The sequence below is a fragment of the Rattus norvegicus genome, chromosome 11, assembly GCF_021556685.1.
Source record: "Rattus norvegicus strain SHRSP/BbbUtx chromosome 11, alternate assembly SHRSP_T2T, whole genome shotgun sequence".
NCBI classification, from domain to species: Eukaryota; Metazoa; Chordata; class Mammalia; order Rodentia; family Muridae; genus Rattus; species Rattus norvegicus.
The window spans coordinates 70,653,851-70,675,274 of record NC_141544.1 but is presented as its reverse complement, the minus strand read 5'-3'; the positions used below and the strand labels follow the sequence as shown (position 1 = coordinate 70,675,274).

General features: G+C 43.2%; 1 protein-coding gene across 4 annotated transcripts in view; it reads left to right on the top strand.

Annotated features, from left to right (window-relative positions):
* The window catches only part of Drd3 (dopamine receptor D3), a 62,159-nt gene that overhangs the window by 16,218 nt on the left and 24,517 nt on the right, over nt 1-21,424 (top strand). For all 4 annotated transcript variants that reach the window (XM_087575975.1, XM_087575977.1, XM_087575976.1 and 1 more), the window contains one exon: nt 11,335-11,447. In XM_087575975.1, the coding sequence (XP_087432101.1) occupies nt 11,335-11,447 (113 nt within the window). The remainder of the gene's footprint in view (nt 1-11,334; nt 11,448-21,424) is intronic.

Below are 21,424 nucleotides of genomic sequence, written 5' to 3'. Positions count from 1 at the left end.
GTCTGTGTTTGTGTTCTACTTAAATTTAAAATTTTAGTCTCTTAAGAGTGGTGCAGCTTGGAGTATAAAATGCTTGGACACAGGATGTTACATGTGCTCGGAAGGATGGTCATAACAACATCAGTAAATATTAATAAAGCTTTGGTGAGCAACCATTAGGCTTTGCAGATTCTTGTATCCAGAATCAGACAGGATTTCAAGGATCATTACAGAAGCATGGATCATTTATTAAGAAAGAGTCCACGCTCTAGGGAGGAGGTAGACCAGAGCTAGGAAGGTTCAAAGCTCAGTGGCAACACTTTATGAAAGACTATATCAAGGACTGGGAGTTTAATAGGTGATCTGTATATTGAGGCTTTCTTGAACATTTGCGTAGCAGGATCCTTTCCTCAAAGGCTCTATCTGTTGTAAGCTGGCTTTGGGGTTGGTTTCCAGTCTTCCCCTTGGCCAGCTGATTTCCGTCATGTGTTAATTCATAATCCTTATGTAAAGCCATTCTGACCTCACTCTCCACCCACTCTGCCTCAACCACGGAACTGGCTAGGAACAATAGGGCCCATAAACAATTTCAGCTCTGATAATATCAGCTTAATAAATCACTTTAGGCTTTACATTCTAGGAGAATTGGATCCTGGAGGATCACAGACGCAAAAGAAAATACATATCATATTTATGCAGAATTTATTGCTTTTGAAGCAAATTAGAATGTTTAACTTTTCAGGCATCTTACAAGTTTTTGAAAACAGTATCAATGGCTACAAATAGACTTATAACATTGTACACAAGCGCATCGCACATACATGGCAGCTGTGTTTAGCCAGATCCACGAAATAAGTCATTAAAAAGATCTCAACCCAAAGCAAAACCTAAATGAACGTCGATTCTGTTAAAAATCTGACACAAAATGTAGGATATTCTAGGGAAATCCAGTTTTTTTTTTCAGATATAAATGACTAGAAATTCTGTAAAGAACCATTCTGATATTGCTAACCTAGTAACACATGGTCTCTCATCGTATTCTTGAAGAGCCTCTAACAACTGTGAAAAACTTCATGTAATTCATCTAGATGGCTGTGTATTAATATAATTCTTAGCTTTTTATTAGATGATGACATTTCAAAACTCAAAAACCATGTGTGTACCATCTGCATCCCTTAAATCCGTGGCTCTGCTTTTTAAGATATTTGGCTTGGAATGAGGAAAAGACAAACCAAATAAAACTGGACCTTTCGTGTGGTACTGGGGACTGGACCATGAGCCCCACCCCCAAACCTAGACAAGCGTCTGCCACCATGCTGCACCACCAGCCCAACAGCAGATGCCTTGAGATTAAGAAGTCAGATAACATCTCAAACACCTCACTGGGAAGTACTTTAGCACGGTAGCTCATGTCTAAAGTCCATGTGTGGTTTTCTTTCTAAATGTTGGTTGTCCAGCTAATCCGTGTGCACATCTGTATCCCAGACACACCGTGGACACCGTCTGTAGCACAAGTGATTGTTTAATCACCACAGACACAACGTAATTGGGTGGTAAACAGTCTGAGATGTGTTTGTCCCCAAATCTTTTTGCTGAATGCTCTTTAAAGACAGGGAGTTGTTTCTATATCATACATAAAATTATGTGTGCTTGTCTGCAAACATATCTGAAAACCGTAAGTAGGATAAAGTTTCTAACGGTATTTCTATCATGTCACAGCTCTTAGATACTCATTTGCATGGTATTACATTAGAGATAACAACCGTGAGAGCTGTAGAGGCAGAATTACACTCGGTCATAAGAACATTTCTGTGATATAGAACGTAAGAATTGAGTCTTATCATGTAATGAACATAGAGACTATAAATCTAACATTGCTTTTTGGAAACAATACTGGCATTATCTTAATAGTCTTATAGTATAGATATCTATCAAACTAGGAGCTAAAATATTTAATATCATAACATTATAACAAAATAAATTATCTATTAGCATGAACGGGTATTGATTATCAGTTTATCATTCTAACAGCAAAGCCAGACCATCTCAACATTGACGAAATTTATGTATATTTTATATGCAGGAAGGCCCAGAAACCATGGAAAAGTGTTTCTACACACCGGGCTAGTCCTTCAATTTTCTTACCTTTTATCTTAAACTTATGTTTAAAAAGTGCTTAATGAAACTCAGTTCAGAGATTTCTCTGAGAATTTAACAAAAATCACTGTGGGGCAACTTCGGGGAGCAGGTCTGGAGCAAGAGTGAGGTAAAAATGTATTCAAACAAAAATCTCCTCCCGAGACCGGAAGGTGTAGGCGCTTCTTCTCTGCTCTGGGCCTGCATGTTCCGGGTACGTGACCGTGATACCTTATAACTTCATCTCTGCCGCCCTTGAAGTACTCTCATACCCTGCTGCTCAGATTACAGGTTAAACCTCCACCCGCCCTAGAAGGACATCCAGAAAGCACCTGGAATTCCTCTTCATGCAAATGAAACATTCTCGACACTACAGCCTCACCCCCGAATTCTTATTCCATTCCCAAGTTTTATATAGGCCTTGTTCATCCCCAATAAAGAGAACCGATTCACTAAAAACTGTCTCGGGAGACCCCACGCCCCTGGCTAAGCTTCCTTCCTTCCAGTCCAGCCCAGTGTCCAACGATACCTGGATACCCCGGGGGAGGAAAGCAGACCCGGCCAGCGGACAAATCCTATCTAACATTTTAATCACTTGCTAGGAACTCTGCTTGGGATGAGGTACGCACACAGGATTTTGCCTGTCACATTCAGGATAATAAGAAAGCTTGTCCGGAAACTGAGGGTCACCATTCCTAGGGAGGGGCATCTTGGGTAATCCCATGCAAAGCAAATTTAACAGAAAGAGCTTTGAGAAGTATATACATCCAGATTTTACATGTAGTTCATCCTTAATAAAACCTAATATTTAACAAGTTTACATATTAAAGTATTCTCTGGAAAAGAAACCCGTAGCAATAATGAAACAAAAGGATTTTGTTTTTAATGTACTTCATTTAATGATCACCTCTATTTATCAAGACTATATCATGGAGCAATTCTATTTAGATATTTTACATGTTGATTCCCAAATGTATTTAAAACCATGCATTTTTATTAACATACAAAACCTTTTTATGCTCTCTTGCCTTCTGTTTTTCTTGACTACTCAGGGGAAAACAACAAATGTAAAATTTAATGTTTTTAGAGTCTCTTTTGGAAGAAAATTCTTATCAAAATCTCTATAGTCAATAAAAAATTTCTTAAACTTAACAAAACTTTCATCTCATGATTTAATGAATGCAATTTTTTATAAACACAAACTGTACTTTAAATATTTTTACTGTCCCTCTGAAGAACTTACTTTAGAAGACCAGATGTCTCTTTTTCCCTTTTATTGGAAATAGATTTTTTCCCTCACATAATATATCCTGATTATGATTTCCCCTCCCTCTGCTCCTCCCACCTTTTTACCACCCAGATCCACACCTTCTCTATCTCTCATTAGAAAATAAACAGGGATAATAATAAAATATAAAAATATAAAACAAAAACTAATACACCAGAATAGAACAAAACCAACGGGAGGAAAAGAGACCAAGAAACGGCACCAGAAACATATAGATGTAGAGACCTACACGTTCACACGCTCGGGGATCCCATAAACACTAAACCAGAGGCTCTAATATGTACTTAAAGGACCTGGAGGGTAGAAGAGAGTTATCTACCCTCCATAACACATTTACACAGGTAGGCAATTAGGAATGGCAGGTCCTTTAAAATGTATTTTTAAATGCAAACTGTTTTGATACATGTAGAATGCAGTTGGAGGTGTATCCAATCTTCCATTTGTCTCTGGAACATCCCATTCTCCTACCTCACTTCACCCCCATTGTTGGTCCCCAAAATCTTTTTGAGGAGCTAAAGGACTGTGTCTACTTCCTCTAACTTCCATGCAAATGAGGGTTGCAGTCCTTACGGAAGAGGGACCACAAACACCTCTTCCTGTTACATCTACTGGTTGGAGAGGAGGCTTAGGAGTTTCTGAAGGAGTTGGCTTGAACCCCTGTACCATAATGAGTTAAGTTTGAAACCGTCACATCCTAGAAGACACACATTTTACTTGATTTTTAAAAAATGCAAGACTCGGGGCTAGAAACAAACGAACAAAGAATAATGAGACCCAGTATCAAAACACAAACAAACAAACAGGGATGCCTCCAGAAAGGAGGATGCAGTTCAGTAGTACAGTACTTGCCTAGAGTTCCTGAGAATTTGTGCCCAGCCATGGTAGGCACCTGTAACCTCAGCAGTAGGGAAGGTGACACAGGAGAGCCAGTCTCAGCTCCACAGTGAAATCCTGTCTCAAAAAAACTGATGTTTATGGAGCCCTGTTTGGGGGACAAACATTTCTGAAGAGAAATATTATACCCCCTAGACCAATCCTTCCAAACTTCCCAGGCTGTAAGAATCACACGAGGGATTTATTATTTGTAGTGGGGCCTGCGAGTCATTTGTTTAACAAGAGCCTCAGGTGACTCGGGGTCTGCTGCTTACAATCAGTAAGTTTGGGAAATGCTGCCTTAGGCCGTCTGCGGGAAATCAATAGCCAACTCCATACCTGAAGACACCGACTTTTTCCTCCCACCACAGGGAACTGGCTTTGTTCATTAGCAAGTGAGACTAACACCTCCTGGCTGCCTATAATTCTGAAGTGAGTTATTCATCAGAATTTAGGTGGAAAAAAAAAAGTCTCTAAAGAGCCTCAAATCAATCAGATTTTTTTTTTAAATCTGCCTTAATTTCTAAAATTACTTTGCCTTTTATGATCTCTCAGTGCTTTGTATTTATGTCTCTGTCTGTACTTACCACAGTGCATCGTAGTTATTTTCTAAGGATCTCTGGTATAGGTCCTCAATTCCCCACCCCCATTTGCACATTACTTTCCCAACACACACACACACACACACACACACACACACACACACACCACACACACCACACACAAAACACACACACACACACACACACCACACAAGCACTATCATCAGAGACCCTGGGAACAGACCCAAGTTTAATTCATTTCAACACACCCACTGTCTTAGCTTCATTTCTGTGAAGAGACACCATGACCAAGGCAATTCTTAGGAAGGACAACATTTATTTGGAGCTGGCTTACAGTTTTGGAGGTTTAGCCTTTTATCATCATGGCGGGAGGCGTGGCAGCACCCAGGCAGGCAAACATGGTGCTGGAGGAGCTGAGAGTTCTCCATCTTGATCCACAAACAGCCGGGAGGCTCTTTTCCACACTGGGGAGAGCTTTAGCACTAGATCTCAAAGCCCACCCCTACAGTGACGCACTTCCTCCAACAAGGCCACACCCACTCTAACAAGGCCACACCTCTTAATAGTAGTACCATTCGCCACGGGCCAAGCATTCAAACACTAGAGTTTATGGGGACCAAACATATTCAAACCACCGTACTCATCCATGCCTTGTGTCAAGTATGTGAGCAGTCAATGAAACAGTAACTTTCTGGGTAAATGGAGGGACAGATGCCAGACCTTCTTCTTCCAATGCTGATAACTGTGTACTTCTTGCAAGTGCTTGCCAAGGTAGGAGTCTGTGAGGACAGGAGTAGTCACAGTTGGCAGGACGAGGTTGAAAGTTTAGCTCTTTTTGTTAGTTGTATGTTCTTAAGCAAAGAACCCCTCCAGGTCTCCATCTACCTACAAATTGGGTATCATTGTCTTCTCAGTGGTTTGTTCTGAAGTGAGGTGAGTTGGTTATATTCCATGCTTTTAGCACTTCTGATCTTCAGACTTTTCTGTTATTTTACATGGTGTGGGGGATTGGAGTATAGACATTCACACATGAGATAGATAGATAGATAGATAGATAGATAGATAGATAGATAGATAGATAGATAGATAGATAGATAGATGAAAGATAGACGATAGATAGATGACTGACAGATGACCGATAGATTGTGGTATGTGTGTGTGTGTGTGTGTGTGTGTGTGTGTGTCCCACCAGTTACAGAGTCATTTTGCTTGGTTGGTTTTTTTTGAGTCAGGGTTTCTCTGTGTAGTCCTGGATGTCATGGAACTCAATGAGTAGGTCAAGCTAGTCTCAGACTCAGAGATCCGCCTGCCTCTGCCCCCTGAATGATGAGATTAAAGGTGTGTGCCTTCATCTCCTGATTTGCAGACTCATTTTAAGCTCCCAGGAAAGTGAAGTGAAAACATCTTTGTGAGAATCACTTCAATCAGCTAATCAGGTTGTTTTCTTGGCACTTGGCTAAGATCAAGGAGATGATGGGATTTCTGATGGCAGATCCTGGAAGAGGGAAACAAACAGAAGGAAGTCTCATTCCTGGTGACAGCTGAAGAGGTCATTCAACAAGAGGGCATACAGGCACACACAGTCCCGGTGTCTTTCCATTGGCTGTCTTGAGATCTTGGGATGGAGGCAGTCAGAAAGGTGCCTATTCCCAGATATAAGTCTCACCTGATTTTCCTCTTCTGGTCTCCAACCACTCCATCCCTTTCCACAAGCTGCTTCTCCCTGTGTGGTATTCTGTAAGAGCATTCCATGCCTGGCCTGCCTCTACCAACCATGTAAGCTTTGACAGCAGGCTTGATCTCTCTAAGATTGCTTCCTGTGTAAGAAAGTCATTAAGAGCCCCATCAATGCAAAATCAACAACTCAGCTTTAAAGAAAAATAATAAAAATCCTTTATTCTGAGGCAAATGTGAGTGACTTTGTTGTGCCATGGAAAGAGTAGCATGAACATTTATAGCAAGAGAAGAAAGCCAAAAGGGATACATTGGAAAAAATGCTGGGACCCTAGGTAGGTGAGCTGGGAGGAGGAAAGTTATGCTAAGTTATAGCATTTTTAGTTCTAGGGTTGATGGATGCTGGAGGTCAGCTAAATTTAACAATACATTCCAAGAAGTTTACCTAATAGTCTTTTTTTTTAATTACTTACTTATTTATTTTATGTATGTGAGTACACACTGTCACTGTCTTCAGACACACCAGAAGAGGACATCAGATCTCATTACAGATGGTTGGGAGCCACCATGTGGTTGTTGGGAATTGAACTCAGGACCTCAACAAGAGCAATCAGTGCTCTTAACCACTGGCTATCTCTCCAGTGCCCTATCTAATAGTCTTGAGACCTTTAGGCCAGAAACAAAGGTTAGAAGTAAAAGAGAAAGAGGTGGCTCAGCAGGTTAAAGCACTCGCTGTTCTTCCAAGGGACCCAGGTTCATATGGTGGCTCACAACTACCTGTAACTACAGGCCCTCTTCTGGCCTCCATGTTATACATACATAAAAACAGGCAAACACTCAGACTCATAAAATACATATTTTTTAATAAAGTAAATCAGTATTTTCTTCTGTAGGTGCTAAGCTAGGTAACCCTCCCTCATAATCACAGTCTTCTAGTCCAGCAAGGTCAAACAACAGAGTGCAGGCCAGAGAGCTTGTGGGATCTTTAAGATAAGCAAGGCTTCTTCAGAGGCCTTAGGCTTTTTGGTCTTCTCTCAGGGGATTCTAATCAGCACTAAGAAGCCATGTCTGCAAAGTGCTTTGCAGGACACCAGGCATTTACCAAGCATTCAATAAATGGCTTTTAGCGTGTCAGAGACCGCTCGATCTTGACGGAGGAATTTGCATGCCTAACCCCTGCTCTAGGAGCCCCAGAGCAGCAGTGAACAAGTAAATGTCTCTGCTATTATCGAGTTGGTTAAGTAACAGTCATTTAATCTCCCATCAAATTACACACGCCTCAAAAAAGCTTAGATAGTACATATAGTAAGACAACAACAACAACAACAAAACAAAAACAAAGACAAAAACAAAAAACAACAACAAAACCAAAAGAACAAATCCAGTTTTCTTTTTTTTTATTAGATATATTTCTTTACTTACATTTCAAATGTTATTCCCTTTCCCAGTTTCCTGTCCATAAGCTCCCATCCCCTCCCCTCCCCCATACAGGTATCCCCCCCCATCCACCCCCTAACCCCCCCCAACATCCCCCTGTACTGGGGGTCCAACCTTGGCAGGACCAAGGGCTTCCCCTTCCACTGGTGGCCCAACAAGGCTATTGTCTGCTACATATGCAGTTGGAGCCCTGGGTCAGTCCATGTGTAGTCTTTCGGTAGTGGTTTAGTCCCTGGGAGCTCTGGTTGGTTGACATTGTTGTCCTTGTGGGGTTGCAAGCTCCTTCAACTCTTTCACTCCTTCCTCTAATTCCCCCAAAGGGGGTCTGTTCTCAGTTCAGTGGTTTGCTGCTAGCATTGACCTCTGTATTGGACACGCTCTGGATGTGTCTCTCAGAGATCTATATCTGGTCCCTTTCAGCATGCATTTTTTAGCTTCATCAATCTTATCTAGTTTTGGTGACTGTATATATATGGGCCACATGTGGGGCAGGCTCTGAATGGCCATTCCTTCAGTCTCTGCTCTAAACTTTGCTTCCATATTTCCTCCTGTGGATATTTAAATCCAGTTTTCAAAGTCTGGCATTTCAAAGTTGTAGAAATTCATAGAATGGGGTCATGGGAGTAGATGCTACAAAAAGGAGAGATTTTTTTAAATATAGTTTTATTAACCATACCAGGCACTCATACTGATCTCTAGTTAGTGTACTCAAGGATGCCTTGTACAGGCTTGTGAGATGGCTCATCAGATAAAGGTGTTTGCCTCATCAGCCTGGCAACCTAAGTTTAATCCCTGGAACCATCATGAACAGGAAAGAGAGAACTGACTCCATAACGTTTTCATCTGACTTCTACCCCCATGTCATGGCATGTGTGCTCATACATATCAAGTGTATAATAACATGCACACCCACATGTGATGATCATGATGATGATGATGAGGAGGATGATGATGATGATGATGATGATACCCCCTTCCTCCAGTTATCACGGGTCTTCAAATTACACCCTGTGGTATATTTCGTAAAATGTCATAACAAACATACTATACCTTCCTTCTGTGGACTGTTACAGCTTTACAAGTGCTTGTTTGGTGAACACATGAATGAATGAATGAATGAATGAAGGAAGGAAGGAAGGAAGGAAGGAAGGAATGAGTGAATGAATGAATGAGTGAGTGAATGAATGAAGGAATGAAGGAATGAGTGAATGAATGAAGGAAGGAAGGAAGGAAGGAATGAAGGAAGGAAGGAATGAAGGAATGAATGAATGAAGGAATGAGTGAATGAAGGAATGAACAATCAGAAAGCACTCAGGTTGACTGCATTCCTAACTATTCTTTCTCCTTTAAATTTCCCACAAAACACACACATATTCTCTCTCTCTCTCTCTCTCTCTCTCTCTCTCTCTCTCTCTCACACACACACACACACACACACACACACACACACTCAGTTACATGAAAAGAAAAGAAAAAAGTCGGTTTTCCACTTCTCAAAACTCCAGTTGCATGGTAGGCATATGATGAATGAAATGAGGAACACAAAATTCAGTTTTGGGGAGAAGCTTTCATACCATGCAGTTGTCTCGTGTAATCAAAGGCATCCTTCACTCTCCTGTCTCTCTGGAGTCACTGTGTGATGACTCTGTAGACCAGAAACCATAAACTCCCTCTCTAAGTAGATTTCCGTGCTCAGCATTCCTATAAATGTATGTTAGGCCTTTATTTATACAGACCCAAGTGGTCTAACTAAAAGACAGTAACTCCAGAACCACGGGAACAAAAATGATTACTTCACTTGTTTTAACTGTTCACGGTTGTTTTTAAACAAAGCACTTCTCAAAATAGCCCGAAGATGACCAAATATAAAGATCAAATGGGACGCTAACAGGGAAATAAACTACAAGAGAAGTTTGTTTGGGAAGAGTGGTGGGCTCCTTCAGTTCGTACTTTGCTATTGTGACACAGGGAGGATCAGAATGGTCTCAGATGAGGACCGGACAGAGGGCAGAAGTTCCTTCACTCACACCGGCCAACATCAGCTGGGACTGGTTCCCCTGCCCTTTCTTAGATAGCTATCAAGATAGATGCTCAGAAGAGACAGCAAAAACACATCTACAAGGGCTGGAGAGATGGCTCAGAGGTTAAGAGCACACTGGGTGCTCTTCCACAGGTCCTGAGCTCAATTCTCAGCAACCACATGGTGGCTGTGAACCATCCGTAATGAAATCTGGTGGCCTCTTCGGGTGTGCAGGTACACATTTATATAAAATACTGTATACTAAACCTCTACAGCCAATGACACAAACTCCCATTGAGAGCCACCATCTCCTGAATGGCAGCCCACAGATCTCAGAGCCTAGAAGGGGCAGTGTATGGACATTCAACATATAGCACTGTGCCTAACACACCTTGCTTATTTAACTAGGCTATGTAAATGTGCGAAATTAAATAGGAATATGCTTTCATATAAATTGATTCACCTAAATCCCTGATGCTTTTGTGTGTGTGTGTGTGTGTGTGTTACTCACAGACAGCTATGGAGTTTGGTCCCATGTGTACAAGCAGGTGACAGTTAGCCGCACCTAGCTCAGAGCCATGCCTGTTTTCCTCTAACTGAGCCCAGCCCTCTCCCACCTAAGTTGGGACACAGGGTTGGGGGCGTCAAAGGCAGTCATGCCAATTAATCTTGCTGTTCCCATGGATGTTGTTTTATGATGTTTCCAAGCTTTACAACCTGAAGTCACAGAGATGTTTGTTTTGGAGTCATGTTTTATGTAAAGTGTGTTCTTAGCTTATTTCCTGAGCACATGGTGAGCTCTCTACTGGGCAAAGGGCTCCAGAGATGCAGTCTTGGCACACAGCACACATCGGGCAGCTACCCAAACTCTTTTACTAGCAGCTGCGTATCTGTGGACTAAGACACATCTCTGCACATACCACTTAACTACAAGGAGCCCCCTTGAGATTGAACCTCAAGTTTGATTGCCAAGTCTTGGTCCAACTGGGGATGTTTATTTTAAGATGCATGGTCATGAGCTCAGATCCAGGGACTCTGAGTCCCTCTGGGGTATTCAGAAATTTACGTTCTAAATGAGTGTCCCACTGTGAACCACTCTGAGAATCCCTGCACTAATTAATCTTGAAGGTCTCTCTCAACACTAACACTCTACTATTCTGTCCCTTCCTTAGCAATCAATCCCAGACAGCCTGGCGTATCCTCTATGCCTGCCAGCCCTCTGGTTCTGATGGCACCCGCCACAGGGAGCCAGGAAGGTGTGTTGGCATCTCTGATGAACAGCTCAGGGGAGGCAAGAGAGTTGATTGGGTTATTGTTCTTTCCCTGGAGAAAACACTAACCTCCTTCTTATCTCTAATGCCCAGGTGACAGGTGGAGTCTGGAATTTCAGCCGCATTTGCTGTGACGTTTTTGTCACCCTGGATGTCATGATGTGTACAGCCAGCATCCTGAACCTCTGTGCCATCAGCATAGACAGGTAGGGCTGGGAGTCCCCTTTCAGGCTTAGGAGACAGATGGCCCTAAAGGGGTACAGAAGATACTCCCTTGAGCCATCAGGGTCACTTCCAAGGGAACTTGCCTTTGGCACATTTTTCTTTCCTCTTTTTTTTTTTTAAATATGGTTTGCATGTGAAAGAAAAAATGACAGGAAATAATTGTCCTATGCGGTTTCTTAGGCTTTCCTCTCTTCCAGCGGAAGCACCTCCAAACCCCAAGATCCTGGGTTTGTTTTCCCATTATCCTCCAGGACTTTGTGGTTCCGAATTGGAAGGCAAGGGAGACAGAATGGAAAAAAGACACAAAGTAGGTTGATGGGTCTGTAGGAACTCCTATAGTTGGTTTGAGTGCTAATGAAGCCACGGGAGGTCTCAGGGAGTCCCAGAACAGGTTGAGATTTCTACTCCATGTTTCCAAGGTCTTCTTACCTTCTGAGAAAGAATTACGAAGAAACAAAGGAATAGGGAAGAAGTTTTATTTCAGGGCATCAAGTTCACAACCAAGAAGTGTCACACCCACTACATTATAGAATTAATACACAATAATAATGTAAATGAGTATGGACTTCTCAAAAGAGTCATGCTGCCTGGCACCTGGGATAGCATCTTGTGGGAAGCTCTAAAAGAGGTTGGCATTATTATTGAGTCAAAGTTGGGAAATAGGATTTGTCCCAAATTGTTTGCTTCCCTTTTCTGTCCTTAAGTAGGGCTTTGGGATATGTTGTGGCATCAGATGCATGATGGGAGGTAGAGATTTGGGTTAGTGATACCAAGAAACCATCAAGATGAAGCAAGGCTAAGTCGTTTCAGTTGGCCATGGTGGTCCCAGGCAGTTCTGAATTATCTGTTCTACACTGTTTGCAGGGTCCTGTGCTGTCCTGAGCCAACCTCAAGCTACTGAGCAGTTGCTTCCTTTCTGTTTGACTTCACTGTGGTTCCCTAGCTTGCCTCAGTCTGGCTGGCTGGTTGGCTGGTTAGTTGGTTGGTTGGTTGGTTGGTTGGTTGGTTGGTTGGTTGGTTGGTTGGTTGATTTTGGTGAGAGGAGGGAAGAGAGAAAGGGAGATGGCAAACAAGAGAAGCAAGCATAGTTGTATTTCTCTGGAGAGAGAGCAGAGGGAATGGAGTAGAAAACCAGTTTTAGAAAGCATGTGATCTGTACATGTCCCTTATGGAGTTTTTAAAGGGCAAGTAGGGTCCATAAGATGGATCATTAGTTAAGAGTGCTTCCTGCCTTTTCGGAAGACAGGAGTTCAGTTCCCGGCACCCACATTGGGCAGCTTGTACAGCCTGTAACTCCGGTTTGAGGTTATCTGATGCGTCCTCTGGCCTTCTCACGCACACACGCACGCACGCACACACGCACGCACGCACGCACGCGCAAGCATGCGCACTAAGAAAAACCGTTTTAAAAGGAGAGGAAAGTTATTTACATTATCTGAGCTTTGGGTTTGGCTTCTGGAATAGATTTCTGCCATCTTGGCTGTGTTTTGGATGTGTCCGACTTACACCACGTGTCACGTTAAAGAATTCCTGAACTCACTGCCCTCGTTCTGGGCCCCTCTGTTCCTTATTTCTCTTCCCGTTCTCTTCTCCCACTCCTTCTTCCCCACCTGAGTTTTAGGTTTACAACAAGACATCCTGAACTGGACGGGGTGGGGGTTGTCCCTGCAGGGAAAGGACCTGAAAATTTAGTTCCCTTTGACTTCATCAAACTGCATCCAACTTAGAGAGTCTGATGCTGGGTAGTTTATTGCCAGCATATAAACGTGATATAATTTGGGGAGGAAAAGTTTCCTGGTGTAACACAACCCCAGTGTACAAAGAAGCACAATTACATCAAAATTCAACTCAGGGCACATGTCATTTCTTTCAGGAAGATAGCATAGAGGCCACTCGGGCTATTGGCCACCTCTGGTCTTAGTTATGGGAGCATCTAAGCCATATCCAGTCCTAATTGTGGAAGCTTGTTATGGCCTGGCCCAACAAATATCACAGATCACTAGGCTGTTAATCACCTCCAATTCCCAGCTTTCAGGGTTAAAGCACAGGAAAGGCATCACTTCCACTGAAAAGATAGTCATGCATCCTTAGCATCGCCAGTTTCCCCTGTGATCTGGGAATTTGAATTCATGTTTATGTGACTCCAAATGAATTACCCTAAGTTTCCTCGTGAACCTCACCAGATATCCAGCTAGATATCCCCTCTTCCCTCTCTGAATTCTAAATAGCAGTCTCTTCACTAATAATCTCTCACTGGTATCATGTCTATTCTTAAATCTTAATTTTCAAAACTTGTATCCCTTCTACCTACCACCGTCAACCAATATACACTTATCATCTCTATTTTCATATATTTTTTCAAATTTGCTTCTATTCGCCCTTGCTGACTTGAGGTTGAGGGGACCTCTCACTGATCACAGCTATCTACCTGGTGCTTCAGAACCTCTGAAAATAACGCCACAGTTCTGTTGTCCAACTCAAAATGTTACAGTGCTTCCTTGGTCTATTCAAGGATTCAATATGACCATGCTCTGCGCTCTCTCTCTCTCTCTCTCTCTCTCTCTCTCTCTCTCTCTCTCTCCCTCTCTCCCTCTCTCCCTCTCTCCCTCTCTCCCTCTCTCCCTCTCTCCCTCTCTCCCTCTCTCTCTCCTTCCCCCCTCCCTCTCTTCCCCTCCCTCCCTCTCCCTCCCCCCTCTCTTTCTCTCTCGTCATCGTCATCTAAATTCACTTTTTTCTTTTCTTATTTTTATTTTTTAAATCTTTTTTTTTATGTGAATGTGGCTTTGCCTGCATGAATACCTGTGTACCACAGACATGCAGTACCCCAGGAGGCCAAAAGAGGGAGTCAAATCCCCCTGGGACTGTGGTTACAGAGGACTGTGAGTCACCCACCATGTTGGTGCTGGGAATTGAACCCTGGTTCTCTGGTAGAACAGCCAGCTCTCTTAACCACTGACTCATCGCTGCAGCTCCTGTTTTCTCTCTCTCTCTTTCTTTCTCTCTTTCTTTCTCTCTTTCTTTCTTTCTTTCTTTCTTTCTTTCTTCTTCCTTCCTTCTTTCCTTCCTTCCTTTCTTTCTCCCTTCCTTCCTTTCTTTCTCTCTCCCTTCCTTCCTTTCTTTCTTTTTTTTTCTAATTTTTGCTTGTTCTTAGAAATTTTCACACATATATACAACATATCTTGGTCTTACCTACCTCTCACTCCTACCCCTAGTTCCACCCAGAACATGCCCAATCACATCTCCCTTCTGACTTTATGCCATTCTTTATAATTATTTTAACCCATGAGCGCTGCCCATATGCCAGTGGGCACGAAGTCATCCAATGGGGCATGGAGAACCTACCAGAGGCCACATTCCTAAAGAATCATAACTTTCCCTCCTTCAACTACCAGTAAGAATGGAGCCTCAGGAGGCCCTTCTCCCTCCATGCTGCAATGTACAGTACGCCTTGTCTTCCTCATATGCAGATCTTGTGGGATAACAGACAGTGCCTCGTGTTCCTGTGTGCAACGGGCACCCCTGGGTCCAGAGGAGAGCATTTCCCAGCATTCCCCACTCCCCCAGCTCTTACATTCTTTCTGCTCTCTCGTCCCCAGTGTTCTCTGAGCCTTGGGGAATGGAAGGGGGGTCAGATATAGATGCTCCCCCTACATCTCGGTACTCGGCGTCGTTCATTTTGAGCACTTTATGTGAGTGTCGTTCATTTTGAGCACTTTATGTGGTGGTGTGTCTCCAGATTAACAACACCCACTGGAGTAAGACACTTGTCTGGCCAAGATTGGAAGTGACACAAGTCTGTGGATACAAACATACATCTTTAGATAGGTATATTTGACAACACAAACCCTTAGAAAAGCAACATGAAGCCAGCTGTGGTAGCACATGGACTCTGGAGGCAGAGGCAGGCAGATCTCTGTGAGTTCGAGACCAACCTGGACAACATAGTGAATTCTAGGACAGCCAGAACTACAGAGAGAGACCCTGTCTCAAAATCTATAAAATAAATGAATGAAAAGAAAAGCGACATTAATGGGGCCTCCCCTAGTGCCTACGACTACCTTAGTCTTGGGTTTTGACAATGTTTCCAACACCAGGCATCGGTATCCTCCTGTGAACCAGGAAGGTTCAGAGACGTCAGTGGGCGTATTTTACCTGGCTTGTCCTTGTAGCGCGCAGGGTCTATCCCCGGACAAGGCCATTGCTGTCTCTTTCCCTCCGGCAGCTTGCACACCATCTTCCAGCAGTGTGAAAGCCAGCCAGCTGGGAGGGTTTCCTGACCAGTTCAAAACGCATTTCTCTACATCCTGCAACCAAAGTGTGCAGTATCTTAGCAATGGGGACTTACTATATAGGTATGGTAGGCAACTATACCACCCATGGCAAAAGTCAGTGTTGTCTGGGCGTCCTCTAGGGCCTTTCTTACCTAACTCATAAAGGAGGTAACCTGAGCCCAATAATGAGGTCTTCCCATGTCTTCTGGGAGCGTTATTCATTAATGTGGGTTGCCTCTCTTTTCTCAAACCCCACCTTTAGCTCCCAGCATTCTCCCCTGCTCCTTCATGGCCTATATGCTCTCCCATCACCTACTAAGATTTTTTTTTTGCTTTGATTACAAGATCGTAGGTTCCTAAGTGTCTTCTTCATGTGCACTTCATTTTGTTTAGCCTTCACGTGGCACAGCGACTTTTTAAATCTCTTTCTGTGTTTACTTATGTCCTTCTAAAACACTACGCTAGCCATTGTAACAGCCTCGGTTTCCATGAGAGCCTTCTGTGCCCCGCCATGTAATTCAGATACCCTGAGTCCTCACTGTCACTCTGTGAGCTGCAGCCTGCCTTTTCTCACGTGGCTCGGAGAAGTGGCCAATGCAGCAACAGCGCCAAACTTCCTTCCACGTGCTGAAATAAGAACCATAGAGTTGAAATGAACCTTTCCTATGGTAATACTGAAACCAAACCACCACAGCAGATGCTTTCTTACTGATAGCCCTTGATAAGCCATTTAACTGAGAAGGAAAAGTACTACAGCACTAGAAATAATACCACTAAAAGCGTGTGTTAAAATACAGACTGTGGGGGCTGGAGGTATGACTCACAACCATCTTTAATGGGGTCCGATGCCTTCTTCTGGTGTATCTGAAGAAAGCTACAGTGTGCTCATATACATAAAATTAATAATCCTAATAAAATTAAATACAGAATGTGCATTCATAATTCTGTAAATATACCAAAAAAGATTAAATTATAGACTGTAGGTGGATTAATTACATACTATGTGAATCCTTTTCCATAGCACTGTTAAAAAATAAAGTGATAGGAATTTTATAATGTTTTTGGCTATTAATACAAATAGTGGGCTTGCCTTATTATTATCTTTACCAGCCCAGCCTGAACACCTATACTGGGCCTGTGTCCTTACCTCCTCAGGTTCTCCCTGTCTTGCCAATTACACAGCTTGAGTCAAGAATGCTAAGCTGAACACAACGGTTCCTGGCTAAGGTGGCCAATGCTCCTCCCACAAATGCTCTCTCCCTCTCTTCATGGGCATGAGAGACTGAGAGAGAGTTAGCTTCCAAGTGAGACAAGACAGAATCTGGTTGATGTCTCACCAGCTCAGACTCAAGAATTTTGGCACAACTGCGCCATGAAGATTGCCTACCGACTTAGTGTTTCTATTATTATAATAAAACACCGTGACAAAAGCAGCTTGGAGAGAAAGGTGTTTATTTCCTCGTATACTTGCAGGCTCATCCCTGAGGGAAGTCAGATAAGAAACTCAAACAGGACAGGGATCTGGAGACAGGAACTAAAGCAGGGCCATGGAGGACTCTGCCACCCGATCATCATTCCCAGGAGGCTCAGCCTACTTTCTTTTTATCAGACATTCTCGTTTATTAAATTTTTCCAATTTTATTTGTTCACGTGTGTGTGTGTCTGGTGTGTGTGTGTGTCTGGTGTGTATGTGTCTGCTGTGTGTGTGTGTGTGTGTGTGTGTGTGTGTGTCTGGTGTGTGTGTCTGGTGTGTATGTGTCTGGTGTATGTGTGTGTGTGTGTGTGTGTGTGTGTCTGGTGTGTGTGTGTGTGTCTGGTGTGTATGTGTCTGGTTTCTGTGTGTGTGACTGGTGTGTGTGTCTGGTGTGTGTGTCTGGTGTGTATGTGTCTGGTGTGTGTGTGTGTGTGTGTGTGTGTGTGTCTGGTTTGTGTGTGTCTGGTGTGTATGTGTGTGTGTCTGGTGTATGTGTGTATGTGTGTTTGTGTCTGGTGTGTGTATCTGGTGTACATGTGTCTGGTGTGTTTGTGTGTGTGTGTGTGTGTCTGGTGTGTGTGTGTGTCTGGTGTATATGTGTCTGGTTTCTGTGTGTGTGACTGGTGTGTGTGTCTGGTGTGTGTGTCTGGTGTGTATGTGTCTGGTGTGTGTGTGTGTGTGTCTGGTTTGTGTGTATCTGGTGTGTATGTGTGTGTGTCTGGTGTATGTGTGTATGTGTGTTTGTGTCTGGTGTGTGTATCTGGTGTGCATGTGTCTGGTGTGTGTGTGTGTGTGTGTGTCTGGTGTGTGTGTCTTGCGTGTGTGTCTCATGTGTGTGTGTGTCTGGTGTGTGTGTGTGTGTGTCTTATGTGTGTGTCTCATGTGTGCATGTGTCTGGTGTGTGTGTGTATGTGTGTGTGTCTGGTGTGTGTGTCTTGTGTGTGTGTGTCTCATGTGTATGTGTCTGGTGTGTGTGTATGTGTGTGTGTCTGGTATGTGTGTGTCTGGTATGTGTGTGTCTGATGTGTTTGTGTGTCTGGTGTGTGTGTGTGTGTGTGTGTGTCTTGTATGTATGTGTCTGGTGTGTGTATGTGTATGTGCATATGTGTGTGTGTGTCTTGTGTGTATGTGTCTGGTGTGTGTATATGTGTGTGTGTGTGTGTCTGGTGTTTGTGTGTGTGTATGTGTGTCTTGTGTGTATGTGTCTGGTATGTGTGTGTGTATGTGTGTCTTGTGTGTATGTGTCTGGTGTGTGTGTGTGTGTGTGTGTGTGTGTGTGTGTGTGTGTGTGTGTGCATTCCTTCAGTGGAGAACAGTGAACGACTTTGAGACTTGGCTGTCTCCTTCCTCCATGTGGGTCCTGAGGGATGAACTCAGGTTGTCAGGCTTGGCAGCTTGTATTTCTTTACCACTGAGCCATCTTGCTGGCACTCTCTTTTAAAAACAGATTTTGATATATTGATTGATTTTATTTGTATGGGTGTTTTGCCTGCATGTTTGTATGTGCCCTTGAAAACCAGAAAAGAGAATCAGATCTCTTGAACTGGAGTCATACAGACAGTTGTGAATTATTATGTCGGTGCTAGGAATGGAGCCTAGGTCCCCTAGAGAAGAACAGTCAAAGCCCCTAACCATTAAGCCACCTCACCGGGCTTCTCACCCAGGATCGAAAGCCCAGGGTGGCACCACCCACAGTGTGCTGGATCCTTTTACATCAATCACTGTGTGTACAAGACAATAACCTCGCTGATTTCTCTACAGGTCAATCTCATGAAAGCATTTTCTCAGTTAAGACTCCCTCTTCTCAGAGATGTCTGTGTGTGTGTCAAGTTGACAACTAACCAGCACACCTACATAGAGACAATAACCTTCCTTTTTAATTGTGCTATTTCAGATAATGCTGAGGTAATAATAAACTCTGCTTGAAGCCAACGCACATAAGACCTTTGAGATTAACCTTATTCTCCCCCAGGTGCAAACCTGTAACTTACTGAGAATCTATAAACAAGTAAGTCTGTTCGCAGTCAAGATGCATTTCTTACCCTTATGACTTATTATTATAAGAATCCCTTTGACCCTTCTAACCTACCGTATTAGTTGCTTCTCTTGTTGCTATGGCAAAATACCCAGCGAAAGCAACTACTTAAGGAAGGGTTTGTTTTGGTTCACAATCTGAGAGTGCAGTCTCTCTCGTAGGAGAAGGCTCTACGGCAGGAGCATGAGGTGGCTAGTCACATTGCTCACACAATTAGGAAGTAAAAAGATGAATGCTGGCCCTCAGTGGATTTCCTCTTGTTTCCCCTTTTTATTCAGTCCAGTATCCCGCTCATGGGGATGGTGCAGCCCACATTCAAGAGAAGTCTTCCCTCTTCAGTTAAATCTCTCTGGAAACACTGGCACAGCCATGCCCAAGGGTGTGTATCCTAAGTGATTCTTAAATCATCTGAGTTGACAATGACTATCTTGATGCAGTGTTTTTATTAATTCTTTCAGAATTCCCTACAATATATTTTGATCGTATTCATTCCTACTATTTTGCTTACCTCCTCAACCCCTTCCCAACTTCATATCCTTTCTTTTGAATAATTGTTCTAATTGTTTTGGGGACATCCACTGGAATGTGGCCAACCTACCAAGGGCCATACCTCCTCAGTTAGGGATGGGGGCTCATGAGCCCTGCTCTGCCATGCTAGAATGTGGACTGGGCTTGATCTTGTGTAGGTCTTATGCAGATAACCATCATTGCTGGGAGTTCATGAGTGTAACAGTCTTCATGTCTAGAAGACACTGTTTCACTCCAGTCCTCTCTGATCTCTGGCTCTTAACATCTTCCTGCCCTTCCTACTGTAATGGTACCCAAGCCTTGGTGCTGAAAGGACGTCAATGTCCCATTTGCCATTTGTGCTGACTTATTCTCTGACCCTTGACCAACTGTGAGTTTCTGAATTAACTGTATCCACTGCACAAAGAAACTTCTCTGGTGAGGCAAAAAGGCTGCACTAATCTATGAGTACAAAGGCATGAATTTAGAGGGACATCTGATACGATGTCTCTTTAATAGAATAATAGTGGTAGGTTTACCCCTAGAGCCTGTGAGCTCCCCATCCATTGGTCAGATTTACAGTGCCAGACATTCATTTTCTCCTGAAGAGCAGGCCTAATTAAGAAGCCCTGGTTACCCCCATTACATAAAAACGAGTATTGCATCCATGGGCGTGCCCTGCAACACCAGTCATTATTGTACTTCACAAGGTCCACAGCTAGGTAAGACCATTAGCAACTCCACAGCTCTGCCCCCAGCAGCCAACATAAGCATATCTCTGCCTCCTACAAGGAAGCCAGCAGAAAGAAAGTCTCCTGGTCAGTACTAACTTGCTTTCCCCATGTTCTGTGACCAAAAGTGTATAGTATCTTCAGCAATAGGGTCTTACCATCGAGTTTTGGTGGTCAACCAAGAGAAGAGGACAGTAGCCTAAATTGTTGGGGAGTCTTCAGGGAACCTTTGACAAACAACTCAAAAGAGATATCCCACACCTAAGGCTTCTAAGATAAAAATTATCCTCTATGTAGGGTAACTCCAATCAAACCTTTTATATGTGTGTATATGCAAATATATGCAAATATATATCAAATATATGCATATATATGAAGCTTATGTTCCCATATGGCCTTTTGTATTAGTCAAGGTTCTCTAAAGTAATAAATAGAACTTATAGAATAAATTTTAAAATGAACAAAGGAGATTTAGCTCTGGTCCAGCTAATCCAACAATGGCTGGCTATGAACAGAAAGTCCAAAAATCTAGAAGTTGCTCAGTCCATGAGGCTGGATATCTTACCTGGTCTTCAGTAGATGCTGGAATTCCAAAGAGGTAGGCTTTAATGCCAGTGAAGGAGTAGACTTGCTCACAAGGTGAGAGCAAGCAAAGTACAAAAGCTTCCTTCTTCCACACATAGGCTTCCGGCAGAAGATGTAGCCCAGATCAATGGTGTGTCTTCATACCTCAAGATCCAGATCAAAACTCCTTCACAGGTGTCCCCTCCATTTTTGGATTTGATGTCATTCCAAACATAGTCAAGCTGACAAGCAGGAATAGCCATCACACTTTTCGAGCATCCTTAGTGTTAGTGATGGAGCCCTCATCGCATACCTCTTCTGCCCCTCTCTTGCTCTCTCCCTACTTAACCCTCCTTCACCCACTCTCCCATTTTTC